Source organism: Hypomesus nipponensis, chromosome 20 (genome assembly GCF_054491055.1).
Source record: "Hypomesus nipponensis isolate SF chromosome 20, ASM5449105v1, whole genome shotgun sequence".
NCBI classification, from domain to species: domain Eukaryota; kingdom Metazoa; phylum Chordata; class Actinopteri; order Osmeriformes; family Osmeridae; genus Hypomesus; species Hypomesus nipponensis.
The window spans coordinates 12,233,298-12,253,756 of record NC_140380.1 but is presented as its reverse complement, the minus strand read 5'-3'; the positions used below and the strand labels follow the sequence as shown (position 1 = coordinate 12,253,756).

Here is a 20,459-nt window from a genome sequence, read left to right as displayed (position 1 = left end):
CATTATCATTGTGCAATCAATATAATCTTATGTTAAAAAGATCATACTGTGGTTGAAAATAAATCACTGTAGGTCCACCACAACCACATCTACAAATCATAATCCAGGTAGTGCACGTGGAAAGGCTCACGAGAAGTGTCTAACTCTCTTCTCTTGCGAAACAGGCACTTATTGAGATCCACATTACAGAAGTTAAATATACAGTATTTTGAAGGTTCTTAACTCGCTCATCGCGTGGGAAGTGTGCTTGAACAGCGACCACGCCGCTGCCACGTGCTGCCGCACACTTCCAATTCTGTGTAAAGTTAAAACGATGCTCCACTACTGTGTCCACGTGAGTCTTCCATAGTATTAAAGGAAAGCACCGTTTGTATTTTGAGGTTAATAATTTCAAATTAGATGTCATAAATTGCACAGCTGACCATTTTGTTATGAAAGATAACTAATGATAGGAATGAAATGTATCGCCTTTTCAGTTTTCCGCTTGAAATATTAGTGTATTGTATGAATGGCATTGTTTCCAATGCGATTCACTCTCAAATCTGCGTAGCCTCATTACCTTAACTGATTGGTCTGTTGGATGATTGACTGTGTTACAGTTAGGGTTGGGGTTTTGTTGGCTTACTTGCGTGATTTGAGAGAGAAAAACACATGTTAAAAATTGAAAGTCTTCCCGCCTCAAACCAGCATCACGTTCCCCAGTGTTGCACCCACACGTGTCTGCGCACGGGATTGGCCACGTCCTTGCCTGTCTACTGTGACGTCAGTTCTGTCTGGGCAGCACCAGGGCTGCTAGTATTTACAACGGGCGGGGTTAGATGTGACATCCACATAATGGTCTCTCATATCAAATGAGAAGTTTTCATTTGAGAAGACGTCACAGGTACACAATTACCATTGCAACAATGTATAAACTTAAAAACTTGGCAATATCTACAATTGACAGACTAGCTATATTGCTATAATGGATGACGATGCTATTCCGAGCAATAAATAAAACACTATTCGATAGGATGGTACCCTAAAATGTTACGAAGTGAAGAACTCAAGTTTTTAGCTAAATGCTACATGGATGGTGTCTGCTTCTACTAGTCACAAATCAAAGGAAGCTGATGACGACTGCACAAACATTGGAGACAGAGGATAGATTATTGGTAAGTAGCCTCTATTAAAAATATCTTAACATGAGCAGATCATTAGCCAGTAATGTAATTTATTATATTCATTAAACAAGTTATCATGTATAAAGTACTTTATAATCATAATAGATCATGATGTGTGATGTCCATAATGATTATGTTTCTAAAGCAGTTATTCATCCGTTGTCACGTAGGCCTACAGTAAACTGCTTAACTATTTCCGTGACAGTGTTTGGTAATGTTCATGATTTATAACATGTGATGTTACAATTGTTAGAATATTTTTATTTTATTTTTATTTAACCTTTATTTAACCAGGAAATAACCTATTGAGATTAAATCTATTTTTCAAAGGTGACCTGGCCAAGACAGGCAGCAGCACAATGAACCACAGTTACAGACAAACAGTTACAGACAAACACACAGGGACAAAATTAAAATAGCACTAAAAAATAAAGCAAATCAATTCACACTGCATCAATCCTAAATAGACCCATTTCTGTAACCAGGAGAAAAAAAAAACTATTAAAAACACTGACATCTTTGAGAGTCCAGCTCAATTTCCTTCATTTTCGACTTAAAGGCATTCAACGAAATTAATTCAACAAGCCCTAGGTCTTTCTGCAGCGTATTCCACACAGTGGGGGCAGAGTACACAAAAGCCTTTTTACCCTGTTCTGTCCGTACATTGGGGACCGAAAGCAACACAAAGTCCTGCGAACGTAAAAAGTGTGGACCAGCACTTTTTCGCATAAGGGAGCATACATAGCTAGGTAGCACACCAAGTATTGCCTTGTAAATAAATGTGCAGTAGTGACTGAGCCTACGAGTGGACAAAGCAGGCCATTCTACCCGAGAGTACAACTGGCAGTGCTGAGTCCGAGCCTTACAGTTTGTGATGAATCTCAGGGATGAATGGTACACCGAGTCAATCATATTAAGACACTGAACAGAGGTATGCTTATACAACAAATCACCATAGTCCAGAACAGACAAAAAAGTAGCAGCCACAAGTCGCTTTCTTACATTGAAAGAGAAACACATCTTATTTCTAAAATAAAAACCCAACTTTAGCCTTAGCTTTTTTACCAAATAGAGCACATGCACATGAGAGAATATCTCCACATGTGATGTGTCTCGGTTTGTAAGGAGACATTTTTCTATTCCGTCCACAAGAGGGCGCTTTAGTTTGGTTTGTGGTGTTGAGACTGCAGAAGCAGCGGGATAACAGAAATACATATATACCAGAGCCTGTTGAAGGAGAGCCTTGCCACTCCCTATTAAGCCATATTGTACTGAATTTGGCTGCAGTTCCACCAGAGTTCCACTGGGGGTGATCGCGAGCGAGTGCATATTGAATGGGAGTCTATGGAGCTAAACGGCTAAATGTCTCTTTCGCCTGATTGTCGTTGAGAAATCTCCGATTTGATTGTAGTTTGTGCATGTTCAACATGGATTATAGGTCGAAAGTTGAATGAACGAGTACTTATGTCCTTTTGATTTCTTACAGGGTGAGTCGTTGTTGCCCATAACACGCTAGCATTCTGCTAATGAATGCTGATTGGTTAGTGAAGGACTGATACGACTAGAGCTCCCGCTTGATGGCATCCGAAGCGGAATCAGAATGTCAGAGCATTAGCAACAACATTAGCAAGTCAAAACTCTTTCTAGCATGTGTATTGACAGGGAGAGCCTAACCTGTCAGCTGTGTTGTCGATGCCCTGAGAGAAAAAAGTAAGTGACCAGTGCTTGCCGTAAAGCAGTAGCTCTGGTCGTACGATGTCGTATGACGTCAATGACATTTTCAAAAGCTTTTTAAAAAAGAAAGGCGACTTTAAAACAATCTAACAGCCAGCAGTGTGTATTTTTTTGCCTCCCCTTTCGAATTCAGAATTCAAATTACTAGACAAAAAATTATATCCTGAGAAAAGTAGATGTTGAGGGGTACCGCTCCATAGACCTCCATTCATTCTGCACTCGCTCGTTAGCGCCCTCACATGGAACTTCAACCAGTTCAGAACCCGGAAGTTTCCCGAGAGTGGCAGTCCTCTATATTAGACATTCTCTGTATATACGTTTACAACACAACTGTTCTTTAGTCATATGATCAAAACAGGAAGTACTGCGAATATAATGCGAGTGTGGTGAACGGAATGTGAATGTAGAAGAGAAAAAGATTAAGACAGCTAGTCTAGTCTACCTTTCAAGATCTGGCCCATGAAAAGAAGAAGTCACAACTGTCTAATAGCGACAACAATGGGGACGTTTTTTCTGCTCATGATGGTGTTGTATGGCACCATCAATTCACAAGTAAAAATAATATAAAACTTGGCAGTTTATTATTTAGATGCATGTCAATCGGTGCTCAGTATTAATGTCTTGTTTTGGTATTTGCATGTGCAACACCTCTAATCATGTTGGGTCAAAAGACACATGACGCGTTGTAGGCTTACATAATGGGTCACAGGTTTTGCGATGTTTCCTCCATGTTGCACTACGTGTGTTTCTTCATTTAATGGTAGTCAGGACGAGTTGTGATACCTAGTCAAAAGCTAACTTTGCGAGCCGTCACGTTACAGTTAGAGAAACATTTGATGAACCGGAACCATACAAAGCTATATGCAAACTAAACTGAACACACATGACTTCCGACTTCCGCTGCAGGCAACGATCCAACCTTCAGATTACTAGTCCAATTCCCTAACCGCTCAGCCATCTGACTCCCTGTAGTAGCTGATGCTCTTTACCTGGACCTGGAGCCTCCATGGACTCTATTACAATTCAAACTCATTAGAAGGCTTTCATTGCAACTACTCATGAGTGAAAAGCATGTGCAACTCCATAAGTTTCAGCTGCATGATGTTAGCATGGTTGTACATTTTATTAGGACCTTTGTGTAATTTTAAAGTTAATTTCTGACATACTCATTTTCAGCAGTCAGAAAGCCCTAGCTACAAACAAGATTACAGACTCCTAGGACGACCCCTGTACAAACTGGATATATCCTGGCCAAAATACCCTGAGCTGTTTAGTGGTGAGGTGTTTGGAGTGGCTGTGGATCAGTATTCTGGTGTGGTGTATGTTGCACAGGTTGGTACAAAATCGGTAGAAATAATTTTCTCTAGGCCAGCATCATCTATAATATCAGTGGATTTAGACCCACTAACAAAATGAAGTTATTGCTCATAAAAACATGTTTCGGCCATCACCAAATATGGCTTATTGGTCACATTTCAAATTGTATATTGACTGATACTGTATGTGTTTCAGAGAGGTGAGGCGGTGCCCCATGTGCTGGTGTTCTCCACAGACGGAGAGCTCCTCTTGGCCTGGAACACCAGCACCCTGGACATGCCTCATGGAATCTTCCTAGCCGACGCAGACACCAACCCCACTGTCTGGGTCACTGATGTTGGGAAGGGTGAGATATTTGTCATTGATATTTGTCAATGAAATTGTAATGTTTGGCTTCTTAAACTAACAACTGTGCTTTCTGGAAAGTGATGATGCTGTTTTAGTGCTGACAATCCCAACCTTCCGTAGGCCCATATGGTCACTGCGTGAAGCAGTATTCTCCCTCTGGAACGCTGCTGCAGGTGCTGGGGACTCCAGGGAAGGCAGGTTCTGGGCTGAACCCTCTGGAGTTCGACCAGCCTGCAGAGGTCTTTGTCCACAGCTCTGGGGAGATCTACATTGTGGATGGCGATGGAGGCATGAATAACCGCCTCATTAAACTCTCCCCAGGTCAGAACATCACATCTTCGCAGCCTCTGGAGCTCTGTATGCCTGCTTCCATCTGACCTGGTTGTGTGTTGAAACTCCTGCAGATCTGGAGGTGCTGTGGATCCATGGAGAGAAGGGCCAAGGCCTCGCCCAGTTCTACATCCCTCACAGCGTCACCGTGGACACCTTCCACAGGGTAGGCAGTTGGGCTGTCAACAAATATTCTAAATTCGAATATATATTCGAATAGTGGTTAAAAACAGAAATTCGAATGTGAAAATTAATATTCTAATGTAAAAAAAAAAAAAAAAAACGCAACAGCGGCAGCAGCGGTGCGTCTGTCTGCTTTTTTTTTTTTCTAAAGAGTGATGTCTGGAAATATTTCGGATTTTGGTCAGTTGATGGTAAACTTGTTGAGCCTACAGCTAAAGTAGTGTGTAAACTATGTAAGCTAGAGTTAGCTTACCATTCAACAACTAGCAACTTGAGGCTACATCTCCATGTTTACCACAGCACAGCTGGCTCGGAGCGTTCAATGTCGGTTCTATACTGTAAAACTTATTAATGTTAATAATATTTGTTTCAATAACCGAATGAAGCCTGACATATTTGGGACAAGAATTGCGACCTTAAATTGCTTGCTCAAAACTCTTGATCAGAACTCAGCATTTGTTTATTGTTGTCGTTCATTTTACACCGCTATGCGCAGAGAACGCGACGGTGCGGGAGAGAGAGAGAAAGAAAGAGTGGTGTGTGCGAGCGAGCGAGAGGCCAAGGTCTGCGGTCTTGGCCTCTAGTCATTGGCGAGTTTAGACCATTTTTAGGGGTGCTCAAGCAGATTTAATCTCAGCACTCCTAAAAATAATAATAAAAAAATATTTAAATATATATATATATATAAATTATTGTTTATTTTCATTTGTTGCTGGTAGTTCATGAAGAAAGGGACATCCTTAGTTTTTCATTCATTCAATATTTTGCAAAATAACACAAATGTATGAATTGTTATCCAGTGAAATTAGGGATTTTTTTTGCAAGGAGGTTTAGCACTTTTGCAAGGCACTGTATTCATGTCACATTCTCATTGGGGGCTGAGCACCCCTAAAGGTCTGATCCTAGAATCGCCCCTGCCATTAGTTCATTTACTTATTCTTATGTAGGTAATATGTTGTTAAATATGTTTAAACTTAAATAAATTAGGCCTGCCTACAGTATACAAGTAGTTATGTCTCATTGTATTCATTTGTCCTGTTATGGACGTGCCTAATGCGCAACCAGATATTCGAATATATGTGTTTTTTTTAAAGGGAATATTCGAATGTCATTTTTTTGCAATTTTGACAGCCGTAGTAGGCAGTCCCAGACCAGATTACTGAACCCTTTCACTCTGATTGTTTTCATAAGAGAGGGGATATGGTGTTTGGGTTCCCAGGTGTGGGTTGCTGACCGAGGAAACAAGCGTATCCAGGTGTTCAACTCTGTGACTGGAGACTGGCTGGGCACCTGGGGAAGCTGCTTCACCGAGGATGCGCCATACTCTGTCAGGTAGATATACCGTCAGGTAGATCCACAAAATATGCAGTTTTCCTTATAAATATTTTGTCTCGTCTAGTTATCTTTTAGGGGAGACCAGCACATATTATATGTGATTTTGTGCTTCTTTTAGATTAACACCAGACCAGAAGTACTTTATTGTTGTGCAGCTGAATACCAATCAGATCTCAGTGCTGAAGGCTCCACCCGTGGGTGTGATTGGTCAGTGCCAGGTGGTTAGTGTGATCCAGTTAGCAGAGGACGTGAAGCCACATCTAGTGGACCTGGACCTGAAGACGGGGGCTCTGTTTGTGGCTGAGCTGGGAGCCCAGCAGGCTCAGAAGTTCACTCCCTTCAGTTTGGGCGGCAGCTTCCTCTAGGTAAGTATATTGCAAAATACTAACATATGCACACTGGACCAAATAAAAACAAGCCATTGTGTGTATGTGTGTAGTTTGCAAAGCATACAGTCCAAAAGTATTCCAAGACCAATTATCTCATGTTAGGGAATTGCAAACGCTGCATTGAAATTTGTCAAAGAAAAATACCTTTTCTTTTGAAATCACTGAAAATCAACTATTGTAAGGTGACATTAGTTTTAGGGTTAGTTATTATATGTCGGTTTTTCCTAAGTTGGGAAATATTATATAATAATATAAGACAAATAAAAACAAAAAGTATCTTTTTACATAAGTATCCAACTTCAGTATTCTCTTGCAGAAACAGCCTAAAGTATTTGGGTCAATCCAGCTTTGTAGTTGAATACTGACGCTAGATATTATATATATATATAGATAGATAGATAGATAGATAGATAGATAGATAGAGAGATATAGAGAGATATATAGATAAGTCTTTATTGTATTTAAATAGTGCAAGGCACTGTGTATATACATTATCTTGGTCTTCATGTTTTTTCTCTTTGTACATAAATATACACACGACAATACTTTGGATTATATTCACAAAGGATTATCCAATTGGTCTGTCTTAATTACTGGCATGAAATCATGTATGAACCTGTAGGGTCAGCCACGGGAGTATTTGAATATCAAAGGGCAAAGACCTTTGATATTCTGTCTAAGAGTGTGTGTGAGGGGGATCTGAACATCCAGAAAACATTCCAAGAGTAAAATGCTTTGAGCCTTTTTCTCCGTGTTTTTGGGAGCTTTTTATTAATTTGAGATAGTTACAGGAAAAGCAGAGTTGGAGAAAGGGAAAGACGTGCAGGAAAATCCAAGAAACGAACCCGGGCCCCTGTGTTACCAGGGCACCCAAAGATTTGAATGTTTTGATGTGCCTATCCCTTCTAGCGAGGATCTAGCTCTGACCATACTACCATATGATATGTGAAGGCTCAGAAATGTCCAAAAAGCTCATCACCAATCACTCCAGTGGTCACATGCAATATAAACAAATGCATGCCATAAATTATCATTATTTTTAAGGCATCTACTTTTTGCTAGTATAAAATAATTGTTATTAGTTAAGGTTCTATCAAAGTAAAAACAAAACACTGGATAGTTTTATTACAAATACTGTGCCACTTGGATTCAAATCTGTCTTTTTGAAATCTGTGTATAACACAGTATTTTTATTTTATTTTTTATTGTATGATCATAATTATCTTATTTTTATGTTTTTTTTGTGGCTTTGGTGGACATGTTTGTGTATGTTTTGTATTGTATTGCAAATACAATGAATATGAATCTGTAATGATCGTAAGGGAACGATCCACTCATGTTTTGCTTAGAACGCTGTGTAATGTTTTTCTGGACTTCTTTTACACATCCTTGGTAAAAGGTTGAGAAATGTTTACAGTTCAAAATGGATATTGTGTTTTTTTGTTGTCATATATAAATTGTGGATATGAATGTGGTTCCTGTATTGTTACTATTAATTGTAAATGTAATGCTATGCTGCTTTAATTGTGCGATTGTGTGTTATTGTCCAGAAACATTGAATATTAATGTTGTATGCTAGTAGAGCGTCTTTCTCTCTAAAACTTTAAGTGAGTTGTCATCATCAGTAAATAAACGTGATGGGTAGTCTCAATGACCAATGGACATGCCAGGCCTTCGTGGGAAATTTAATCTGAACATTGAAACGATCAAGGGCTAAAGATAAGGTTGCAAATGACTACAAAGCTATTTTTGGGGTTAGGGTCCCCTTGCAGGAACGTGTTCTAACATCTCCGCTTCTAGGCTATATTATCATATCTGGAATGTCGTCTTTAATACCTTACCAAGCATGCCGACTTAATGATCCACCGTTTCAGTGTAGGCCTAATCCTTTTCATTTGAATTAAAAACTGTTGGTAACTAGCCTGGCTGCCAGCCCAACTTCTCCCCGCCCACAAAAAAATTTGGTCGGGAAGTTGGGTCTGGAGGGTCTCGTATTGGGAACAACTACATAAAACCAGGATCGGGACGGACCAATTAAATTGCCAGGGCGGGCTTTATACGATGATGGACAGATGATCAACAGTAACGTAATCAACAACGTCACGAAAGAGCCCTTGGGTTGAATTCGTTTTCAACAAAGAACATATTACGTTGCTCTGATTGGTTGTAGGTCTATCCAATTGAGGGAAGAGGCATTTGTTTTACGAGTTCGGTTGAAACACGCCCCGTAGTCACAGCCCAATGGAGAATTTTCAGACTCATTCTGACTAGAATTATGAGTATGACTACGTCAGGCCAGTTGGTGACTTTATTTACGCCAGTATTGCGGGGGCCTGTGGGTATTCGAATTTTGGCAGCTCCAGTGATATGCATGCAAATTCATCACTTCAATCATTATATTTAAGGTCACTGGATGGTAGCCCAGAAAGACGATTTTTTCTTTTTACAGATTAAAACTTTTTTTTGTTTTTATATTGTTAAACTCCATTGACCTCCTTACTAAAATGACCCTTCAATCCTTTGTCGATAGAGGGAGCCAGTGACTTTCAAATAAGATAGCCTAATTAGGCTAGGCGTACAGCTGAAAAGTTGTATTCTGAGGTGCGCATACAGTTAAAAAGTTAGTTTTTGTCGACATGTCATCTCCACTCTTACAATTTTAGTAAGATTGGAATATTTCTCAACAATGCCATATCTGAAATGATGTTCAATCCATCAAGACATTTGTTCTAGCATATTAAACGAAAAGTATCCTACATTTATTTGTAAACACTCAGGGGAAATGGGATTCCCCGTTGAGCTTCTAATGATTACTGGACAGAAGATGCAGCATCTTTGGTCACGGATGGAGACGCAGTCATTTCATGAAGGCTTTTCTCGAGAAGAAAAGAACGGACTTATCTCCTCCAGAACAATATGGCACAACACTTTGGAGGAAAATGGAGATCGCATAGCTGGTATGTAGGCTAGCCTACAAGAGTGCACTTACCATTTGTATTATAGTAGTACCGTGGCAGATTAATAGTTTTAATTGTTCGATTTACAAAACGTAATATAAACTACAACAAAAGGGTGTATATATTTCGCCAAGTATGGTTTAACACATTTGCTTGCCACATAAAGACAACATAATAGTCAGAATACTTAGTTTACGTTTGCATCTGTAACGGTTTACAGAAAAAGGGGAAGGAATGCTCCCCATCCTGACGGCTGCTGACGGCTGACTCCCCATAAGCATCAGGGACAGTTGAGATTAGGAGAGAGGGAGAGCATGTTAGAAATGAGACAGAGTGAGGTGGGTTGAGCAGGAGGAATCTGGATGTTCCTATACCATATAAGGCATTTCTGTAAGGGGGGAAGGGGGAAAACAACAATTATGCAGGATATTCTAGTTGCGTTTGCTGGCATGTACTGGCTTCAAAGTATGTGAAAGTGTCGGTGATGATGTGAGAGTACAGCAGGAGCGGCAGCATGAGCAGGACACACGGGAAGGGACGATAGATACACTGAACAAGGTAAACATCAAAAATCAATGTATACATCGACAGAGGTTTTTTGTAGTCAATGTAGTGAACTAAATGGAATCTATAAGTATTCTGCTCGGCAGCAAGTTGACTGAGCAGGAACAGATGATTAAGCACTGATTTAAGTTTGCTGAAACAAAGGGAGGAATGTCTTATGTAAAAGTTGCAGAACATGGATGTAAAATTAGGGAGATGCTGGTTGGAATGCTGGAATATTAAAATAAATATCTCTCGCTGAGAATTTAGAGGGTATTTTTGTTTATGTTTACTGAATGGTGGACAGCATAATGCTCGACACATAGAAGGGTAGGTAGGTCTGCTCAACGCATAGAAGGGTAGGTAGGGTTTTTCTCTCTGTTGTTATGTGAGGTATAGATATAATACAGATGTGTGTCTTCTGAACACCTCAGAAGATGCCCAGAGGTGAAGAACACATTAAACTATCACTTTAAAACGTCAGTACAACTTAGATTTGTTCTGTATTTATGGTGAGAAATGTCCCTCAAAACCAAGTTTGGTTGAATAATGCCAAAATATCTTTAGTATTTAATGACCTTTCAGATCTTGGCTGAAGTTAAATAGCAGTTTCGTTTGTGCCACTCAAGATTAAAAACATGTTTCTCTGGAACTAAAACTAAATATAGTATTACGTGTGAAAGTCACACATTAGTCATTCTAAGTCTGACATGTAAAACAATGAAAGCAGCAGATAAACAGCTCTGTCAAAGGTCAGCCTCCCTGGTCCAACTTCCTCTCAGTGGTGTTGCTACAGCATCGTGTCTCACGTCTGGTCTGTCTGATCGGTTCTTTCCAGCAGCACCATGGCAGGCTCCATCTGGCTGCTCCTGGCCCTCACCAGTCCACTGGTTGCCTCCTTCCTGCCCCTGCGCCAGCTCGCTCCCTGTGAAGTGGTAAGTCACCTCAACCAGCCCACTAACCAAGCTCTAAATATGTGGATGTCTGTGTGTGAAATCTTAATTATTTAGAGACTCACTTGTTGGCTCTGCATATCCTCTTTATCTAGTTAATGTTTATATAAGTATGGATGTATCCATGCCGTATAGTTTACATCAGAGTTCAGATAACAGTAGAAACATCAGGTACTTTTTCTAAGTCCCTGCGGGCAGATATGGCGTCTAGAAACTGTTTTTGTTAGCGTCTATTCTCCTGTGTCCTGAGGAGCGGATAGTATGACCAGGCGTCCCATAAACTGTGCCTCCTCTAGACTCCTGGATATATGGAGGAGGCTGGAATGTTTTATTCTTCTTCACCCTGGGCTAGAGATGTGAAATTCATACTTGAGGAACTCTCTACTGTGTGTTAAGAGACCCAATGAACCAGAGTAGTTTCTATGCATCTTTCTTTAACTATTGCTATGATAAATATCTGTCCGTGAACATGCTTCCATGAAAACCCTCTGGTCTGCCGCAGAGATACAGAGGAAAGATGGGAATGTCCTCTCTCAGAGACCATTAATATGGCCCTGATACTCAACACCCTGATAATGTGAACGTGCCTCAGACAGTAGAGGTCAGGATACTCATCAGGACATTAAGACTATCAGGATAGAGTAGAGGATATTAGCTGTATTATGATGTCTTGGACAGGGTCAACCCTGGATACTCTCATCGCCTCGGTCATCATACTATTCTTATAACCAGGCATAGTACTTATGTTTCATTGTGATTTAACTACATAGCAACAATTTACTGTAGGTACATAGAAACTCCTATGTGATTAAATTGCCAAAAAACATTTACGATTGTGTATGTGTGTTTTTTATGGGCTGTTTTTAGAGACAGGGCTTAGGCTGTATGGTTTCCATTATCCTTTATTAGCCACTCGGAGTGATCAAAGCCTCTCTGATACACTAGTGTGAATAGTTATTGAAAGGGGGGTAGTGTACCTTTCTGAATGGGGTGCAGGAGACGTGAGAGTAGCTTGTTGAGATGAAAGTTACCCTACAAGCTTCACCACATCTCCCCAGAAGACCAGGAGCACTGATACACTGACTCTGCATCAAGGTGACATTTTGGGAGTGAGGCAGCACAAAAAATATCAAAGCTCATGGAGTTGTTTCTGTGTATATTTTGTCCACAGATCGAGATGGACGCATCCTGCACCAATCTGAACCTGGAGACCGTTCCAGACAAGCTTCCCCAAGGCATCCAAAAAATTGACCTATCGTGGAACATTTTACAGAACCTTACCCAAGAGGGTCTGGCATTCTACAGCAGTATACATCACCTGAACCTACATTCCAACAAGATACAGTTTATCCAGCCTGGCTTGTTTAAAGACATGACCAGTCTTAAAGTGCTGAACCTCTCCAGGAACTACTTGGATGTGTTTGCTGTCTCAAAGACCCATGTTGGACCACTGACAGCTGTAGAGATGCTGGACCTCTCAGGCAATGGCCTGTTCACTGGGATGACTGACTACTTTCTGCGTGAAGCTCCTGCTCTCCTGAATCTGTCTCTGAACGGCAACAGTATTACCCAAATCGCCCAAAACACCTTTTGTGGATCTTTGGCTTTGAGAAGAATTGACCTTCACAACAACGTCATCTTGGAGATCGAAAACGGGGCCTTCGACTCACTGCTCCAACTGTTTGAACTGGATTTGTCGATGAACTCAATCAGTTGCATTGCTGACTTTAACCTTTCTCAACTAAAGGTGTTAAATCTTAGTAAGAACAGCATGGAATCATTCCAAACCACAGACTCAGACCTTGAATATGAACTCCTCTACCTTGATCTGAGAGAAAACAGGATCCAGTACTTTCCCCTCATCCCCCGAAGGAACAAGCTAATGTATCTGGATGTGTCCAGGAACCGTCTGAGGAGCATCAACACAACAGGGACGGCAGAGGAGATGGAACTCCTCAGAGACGTGCTGGCGGCTCCAGGCCAGTCTGCTGGAAGTAGCAGACACCAAGATTTCTCGAGGCTTGTGTACCTCGACATGAGTTACAACCAGATCAAGAGCATACCACAATCTTTTTTCTGTAGCATGGTGTCTCTTGAGGTCTTGAATGTTAGTAACAACTGTATAGGAGCATTTTTGGTAGACCAGGAAACCCCCATGAACTCGTTAAAGACTCTGGACTTGAGCTTCAACGCCCTTCAGAACTTCTCTTTAGGGTCGAACAGCCTGCGCTCTCTCGAGGAGCTCTTCCTGCAGGGAAACTTCCTCCAGACCATTCATCCTGCAACCTTCCAAACTCTGGCCAGTATCAGATACCTGCACCTCCAGAAAAACTATCTGAAGGTCTGTGCCACACAGAAAAAAACACCTAACTCTCCACAGACAGACTTCACCTCCCACAATCCTCCAGGATGTGTCTCATTGTCTTCCATACCAACCTTACACTTTCTGTACCTTTCTGAGAACAGTCTTGAGGCCTTACCCCCATATGCCTTCTATGGCACTCCACTGAGGCTGCTTGATCTTTCCCTGAACCCAGGCTTAGAGATGCATGATGATGCCCTCTCTGGTCTGGAAAACTCCTTGTCTCATCTATCACTGAAGGAAAACCACATGCCAGAACTGAAACCGGACCTCTCCCTGCTGAGCAATCTTAAGTTTGTAGACCTCTCCGCTAACAAACTTACCACCTTCCCTTTGTGGAACAAGCAGTTGTCCATAGAGTCCCTGAACCTGCAGAACAACAGCCTGGTGACAGTGCAGTATGAGACGGTGGTTGCGCTGGAGCGCAGCCTGAAGGTGCTGTATGTGGGCTCCAACCCGCTGGGCTGCTGCAGCAACCTGCCCTTCCTCCTCATGCTCCAGCAGGCTGCCGTCACCGTCCCCGACATCGCCACGGCCACCTGCCTTGACGCCCAGGGCCCCGAGCCTGTGGAGAGGAACATCGGGAGTGTGACCCAGGAACAGTGCCAGTCTCTCAGCTGGAGCTGGATCATCATAGTTGTAGTGATGACGGGGGTGCTAATAGCAGCACTAGCGCTGCTTGTCAAGGTGTGCCTCCCAAGGAAAAGAAGGTTCAACAGTAGCTTCAGGGCATGATGAACATGCCCCCCCAACCTGAACCCAATGTGATTGGGTGGAAGGACAATCCTGAAATCCGGAAACATGAAGAATATTGGTGCCTATTTATGTGAAGTTGCATTTTTTCCTTCTTAAGCTGACATTGAGGGAATATCAAAAGTTTGAGCAAACCAAGCATGAAGGAAAAGGCTGTGTAACATAAAAGCCTTCATGTTTAATTTTGTGTCATACAAGAAGTATTACTACAACAAAGGTCATAAGGGGTGGATTCTTTTCAACAAGAACAATTATACTTCCCAAGAAGTAGAATTTTTCACTTGAAGTCGCAAGGTTTCTGATTAAAACAGCAAAGCTCTGGTTTAGCCCACCAGTTCCAGAAATTAACTGACAATAACACAAAAACGAATGAAAGGCAGAATAAAAAATTGTCACTTTTAACGTACTTTATAAGCATGAACGAGCCCAGGTGTTGAAAACTCAAGGCCCATGTGTTGAATACTCAAGGCCCTATGGCTGATATTCTTAGCTTTTTTCTGTCACATAAAAGTCTTCATATCAATGCAGTGGGTTGCACATGTAACTTTTTTTATGAACTATGAGCTGCTTTTAAAAAAAATTACATGTATTTTTATAGAACTATTTTATTTGGTGTGTATGTTTTTATTACATGAAATGTATGACACTAAGGAGAATATTGTGCTCCAAGTCTTTCCAAGGAATGGCTTCTGCATAATGTCAGTGAAGAAAATTGTCTATTCTATAACTAAAATATCGTAATTGTCTCTTATCATTGTCTTCTGTACAATAGATCAGAGGTTCCCAACCCTGGTCCTCAGGGATCCCCTGTCCTGCATGTTTTAGATGCTTCCCTGCTCCAACACACCTGATTCAAATTAATGGTCATAAGCAGGCTTCTGCAAAGCTGGAGAACGACCCATTCATTTGAATCAAGTGTTGGAGCAGGAAAACATCTAAAACATGCAGGACAGGGCATCCCTGAGGACCAGGGTTGGGAACCCCTGCAATAGATGATTGGATTCTAGGCTATTAAAACATAATCAGTCTATAATTTTCTGTTCCTTTTGTTTAAAGTAATGCTGATATATTAACCACATAACGTCATGTGCTATTCCTACAGGAGAGTTAGAAAATAATGATGATTATAGTTGTATGACTGTTGGTAAAGGAGGATGCTTCACTGCTGGAGCACCTGCAGTATGTTTCCCAGCTGGAGCAGCACATGTACAGCTTTCCTGTCATGTTGAACTCAATCTTCACACATTCACAAATGAGCTCCCAGCATGTTAACTTCCCTGTACTAGGATACAGACAATGAGAAGCTAATGACTGTACCGGTCTGTCTGGTGAGATGATACGGAGGAAATTCCTCCAATTTCCCCTTGGGATCAGTAAAGTACCTAGCTACCTGTCAACCCATAAGTGAGGCAATTTGTTACAAAATCTAAAAAAAAGTATTTTTTTCACAGGGCACACTACACTGTAGAAATGTTTTTTAAATTACCACACTTTTTCTGTAAATTGTTCGTGTTTTTTTCTGTGTTTCTAAATTACAGGAAATACAGATAGAAAGACAATGGCAAACTGTAAATGTATAATTTTGCATAAAAATTACAGCCAAATGTTCTGTTTTTTTACAAATATTAATAACATTTTCACAAATGTTCTGTTAAAACACAAAACTTCACTTTATCAAAACTAGCTATTTTAACAGTTATTTTGCGTATATTTACTTTCATCCCACAGACAAATAACTTAATAACATAATTCTGGGTTTAGACATAGGAACAGGGGCCGTTCTACACGGGGGCAGTGGCAGTAAAGGGGCCAGAGTAGGAAGAAGGAAAGTTAATCAGATAGTTGTGTAGCGGCAACTCTGCTGTTACCCAGAATGCCCCGGGGCAAGCTGAAAAGTTAAGTTAAAGGTTTAAGCTTAGTTAGATAAGCATTGTTTGGAGTTTTGTTGTTGTGTTTATTCTGTTTTGATATGTGCAATGTGATGGTCTGTAGTTTGGATACATTAAGTGTTCACCCTGAGTGTGACTGTTGTCCAGTTAGTTGGCGGTCTAACCTGTCTATGAAGTGCATGGCGAGCTACGGTACTCTCCAATTCGTGCAGCTAGCTGGCAGATAGTTCCTGTTTTTTTTTTGAGTAGAAAAACACTTTCCATCCTGTCACACAGCTTCATATATATGTAAAGTGTCAGATAAGTAGTATTAAGTTATAACATTATGTAGTTATGGCTATATATAACATTATGGCTACTATCTACTTGTTCTGCTTTCACAAAAACTTAAAAAAGGTCAAAGTCACCTGCTGTCTCGAATGTGTGTGTGTAAGTGAGTAGGCTAGGTAGATGATGTATGAGGGGAGTGTGGACTTAATAAAAGGCCCAGTTTGATGAGGCCCAGTCTGATGAGGCCCGGTGTGATGAGGCCCGGTGTTATGAGGCCCGGTGTGATGAGGCCCGGTGTGATGAGGCCCAGTGTGATGAGGCCCGGTGTGATGAGGCCCAGTGTGATGAGGCCCGGTGTGATGAGGCCCAGTGTGATGAGGACCTTTGTGATGAGGCCCAGTCTGATGAGGCTCAGGCCATGGCCAAGGCCGTTGCTGGAACAACAACTCCCCTGGAGAGCGCTGCAGTGAGACTCTCTGTAGTCTCTTCCCTTCCCCCTCCCACAGACACCTGTGGATTGTGTCTCTGGCTTCGGTCATGACCAAGGATGTCTCCATGGCAATACTATCTGCGAACTGAGAGTCTGACTGATTGTGGTCTAGGCGAAGGCGTCAACCCAGGCACACTCATGTGCTAACTTTCACCTGCTACAGATATGCCATCACCCCCCAAACTCCATCCAACGCCTTTGCCTGCTTGTTCCCCTAGGGTGGCTGGCGGGTCTGCGACCAGCGCCTACCATGGCTGCAGGTCCAGATGCTGCTTGTCTACCCCACCCCCCTCCTTGTTGCAAGTATGTGTTTCTGTAATGTTGTACAACGTATGTGCTTATGTGCTGAGGAGTTTTTGCCTGTTCCCACACTGTACTCCTCTGGGACCATAGTCTGGAGGTTGCCTTTTTTCTCCTCTCCCCTAATGTTATGCTGAAACTTTCAAGTTGGCGTCGATTATGGCTGCCTCGGTAGGCACCTTCCTGCCAAAGTAAATTCCTTGTCTGTGCAAACTTTCATGGTGAATAAAACCCATTATGATTCTGATTGCATAAGTCACCGTTTCCACTTTTTCATGAAATTGAGGAAATACTGTAATATTTGAAAAAGTTTTGTATTTTCACAAAATAAACCATCTGTATAACATATCTTCCTTTTCTGAGCAGATATTCAAAAACAGGACTGTTGCTTTAAGGTTGAGTTCTGTCATATTACTATATTTCTGTTGTCATTAGAAACACCACTTCCAAGAAATGTAAATGTGATTGGTCTGCAGGGGTGATGTGAAGACAGGGAGGAGTCGATATAAAGCGCAGTGAATCAGCTCCTTAGCTTTGCTGGGCGTTGTGTTTAAGAATTATTTATTTAATAAGCTTTAATTATTATGGTGAGATGGAGATAAGTGCTTAAAGATTTCATGTACAATGGTATGTTTGGATCGTGTCATGACTGTGATTAGGCAGGGAAGTACATGTTCAAATAGACCATTGTCTCTTTATAGATGTCACATGCAAAGGTGTCACACTAACACCTGGTAACATTATCCTTCTTTACCCCAAACCCCAAATAAAATAACTGTTTGTGTTGGTTTGTTGACTCGATGACAGAGGAGTTTGCACACTGGGCATGCATTGATAGAACACAAATAGACATAGAATTATTAAAACAGATGGAAAGAACCCTTTCATCAAAAGTAAAAAAATATTAAAAAAATAAAGTATTCCAAGAATGTATGTACTGTGGTGAAACCTAGCGTGAGACCTACAAACTGTTTCTTTATTGGTCAGACATGTGTTTAGGCAATCACGTCTCTAAAATAAATAGAGTGGCTCCTTCCCTAGGGTATGTGTCTCATGAGTGGTTCATGTTCTCATCCTGCTGGACCCAGTCCAATGGCCCCAGGTGGACAGCTTTGCTTGGTCATGTTAATGGCAGGGTTATACTGTGAGGCCCGAGGAGGTCTGCGAACACACACTAATGAACGCCCCCTTCCAACGCCCCCGGCTACAGTGACGCAGACCCTTCTCATGGGCAACACTGTGTAGGTCAGTTATTGTACCAAGTGGTGTCGGTTGCAAGAAGATATCAGTAAAACTACTCATTTGTACACATAGACGCCTCCAGTACACATAGACGCTGTTAAAATCACTTCTCAACATCGAATGGATTCTTAGAAGTGAGGTAGGTAGTCAAAGCAGATTCAGACCGTGGTTTGTCTGGAACAAACTAATCTAATCTGCATCTTCATGACCTCAAGGCCGGCCTGACTTCCTGGACTTCCTAACAAACACTCTACATTTGTTTGTGTTTGAGGCAATTATGTCTGCCGTTCTCCCTAAAGTATTACTCCTGATTTCCTCTGTTGTCTGGCTGTGGCACAGAGATTTGCAATGTCCGGTGGGTGGGGGTGATGCATGTTGTGAGTTAGGGTTAGAATCTTTGTTCCAAAGTCATTGGGTATAACTTGATGCTGTTGAGTTTGTCATGGAGCATAAAAATAAAATTTATTAGGCTAACGGTTCCAGTCATGGCTCATCATGAGACTTCTCCAGTAAAACTGACCTTGACCCTGTGAAGCTCTCGTATCCTTTAGAGACAGTCAAGCTAGAGAATACAGTTGTGTGTAAATCAGCTTTGTTTCCTTCCTTTTGACAGCAGGTCAGTGCTGGAGAAGCTCTGCTGCGTTCTAGCTACTGTGGAAACGAGGTTTCTCTCAATGAGTCTTATCTCACAGATATGTCACAACAGCTGTCACCCCACCTACTCTTCTGAAGAAAGGGATTTGGGGGGATGTCAGAGTACAGTTTCTTTACATTATCACAAATATTTTTTAAATAAAACAATGACAAGATAAATCATTTTGTGACTTACTATTTGTATTATAATTAATCTCTGTAAACCACTGCATCCCTTCCACTGGTTTAAAGCCGATCAACTAGCTGGATCCAGACTGCTAGTTTACACTGCTATCATATTGTCCCAAATGAACTGCTGCTAGTTTACGCTGCTATCGTAGTGTCCCAGATGAACTACTGGGTATTTTCAGATGATCCTGCTATATTTTCTACTTCCTGTATCTTGTAACATGCCCCCTTTGTTTTGTAGCGTTTTCCCTACAGTACGGCCTCTTGCTGTAGAGTTGCATTTTCAAGTTTACAAGCACAAGTGGAATCAATTACGGAACTCCTTTCTACAGCAGCTTGATTTATTTTTCTTCCATGACATGGTTATGGTTAGAGACATGGACTCCTCAGACTAGAGCAGCACAGCCAGGGAGCTCTGCCTCTCAGATCAACACGTTTTCTTGAGGACCTCTCTGTCTTGACAGGCTAAAATACTACACCCCAAAGCCACTCTTTAGTCTTGTTCATCACGACTTGTACAAGAGTTATACTCAGCAACAGGCTCATTTTCTACAGCTTTCTAAAACACTGTGGCATTCAGACTGTTTGTTTTGATTGTTGCATAATGCCCAAATTGCACACTAAACACTGGGTTACCAACTGTAATATTTCATGTCATGTATTATGATCAATGTGTAATTTAAGACCTGGTGGAATGTTAGCTGTGCCTGGGAGGAGGGCTGATGGGGTCAGAGGATCATGCTCTATATTCATGTCTGAATTATGTCGTAAGGTGATTGAAGTCAGTCAGGAGACAGCGGCGGGACCTCTCTGACAGGGTATAATCACGTAACACTGTGAGGGTTAGGGTGAGAGTTAGGACTGTTTCTCTGTTGAGTTACGCATGTGTGTTTTGGATGGTAAACAACTGAAATATGACAGAAAATGACCAAAGGGGCTAGCATGTGTGTTTTGGATGAAATGACCAAAGGGGCTAGCATGTGTGTTTTGGATAAAAATGACCAAAGGGGTTAGGATGTGTGTTTTGGTCAATTTACCAAAGGGTTAGCATGAGTTATTTGGATGGAAAACGACCATAA

General features: G+C 41.4%; 2 protein-coding genes across 8 annotated transcripts; both read left to right on the top strand.

The window, feature by feature from the left end:
* Positions 1 to 80: 80 nt before the first annotated feature.
* On the top strand, positions 81 to 8,461 carry LOC146246438 (NHL repeat-containing protein 3-like). Of its 4 annotated transcripts, XM_084683973.1 has the most exons (8): positions 81 to 1,154; positions 4,074 to 4,229; positions 4,410 to 4,560; positions 4,683 to 4,883; positions 4,967 to 5,058; positions 6,295 to 6,407; positions 6,529 to 6,775; positions 7,591 to 8,461. In XM_084683973.1, exons 1-7 carry the CDS (start codon positions 1,062 to 1,064, stop codon positions 6,773 to 6,775), a joined length of 1,053 nt encoding a protein of 350 aa, XP_084540099.1. In that variant the 5' UTR covers positions 81 to 1,061; the 3' UTR covers positions 7,591 to 8,461. The 4 variants fall into 4 exon arrangements, with proteins under 4 accessions (XP_084540099.1, XP_084540101.1, XP_084540102.1 ...); XM_084683975.1 differs by having other exon boundaries at positions 4,077 to 4,229; positions 6,529 to 8,461; XM_084683974.1 differs by lacking the exon at positions 81 to 1,154 and adding an exon at positions 3,113 to 3,449 and having other exon boundaries at positions 6,529 to 8,461.
* A 379-nt stretch (positions 8,462 to 8,840) lies between these two features.
* Positions 8,841 to 17,563, top strand: lrrc32 (leucine rich repeat containing 32). Of its 4 annotated transcripts, none has more exons than XM_084683967.1 (3): positions 8,841 to 9,756; positions 11,141 to 11,234; positions 12,424 to 17,563. In XM_084683967.1, the coding sequence occupies exons 1-3, from the start codon at positions 9,716 to 9,718 to the stop codon at positions 14,347 to 14,349; spliced, it is 2,061 nt and encodes a 686-aa protein (XP_084540093.1). In that variant the 5' UTR covers positions 8,841 to 9,715; the 3' UTR covers positions 14,350 to 17,563. The 4 variants fall into 4 exon arrangements, with proteins under 4 accessions (XP_084540093.1, XP_084540092.1, XP_084540095.1 ...); XM_084683966.1 differs by having other exon boundaries at positions 11,138 to 11,234; XM_084683969.1 differs by lacking the exon at positions 8,841 to 9,756 and adding an exon at positions 9,787 to 10,314.
* The last annotated feature ends 2,896 nt before the right edge of the window (positions 17,564 to 20,459 follow it).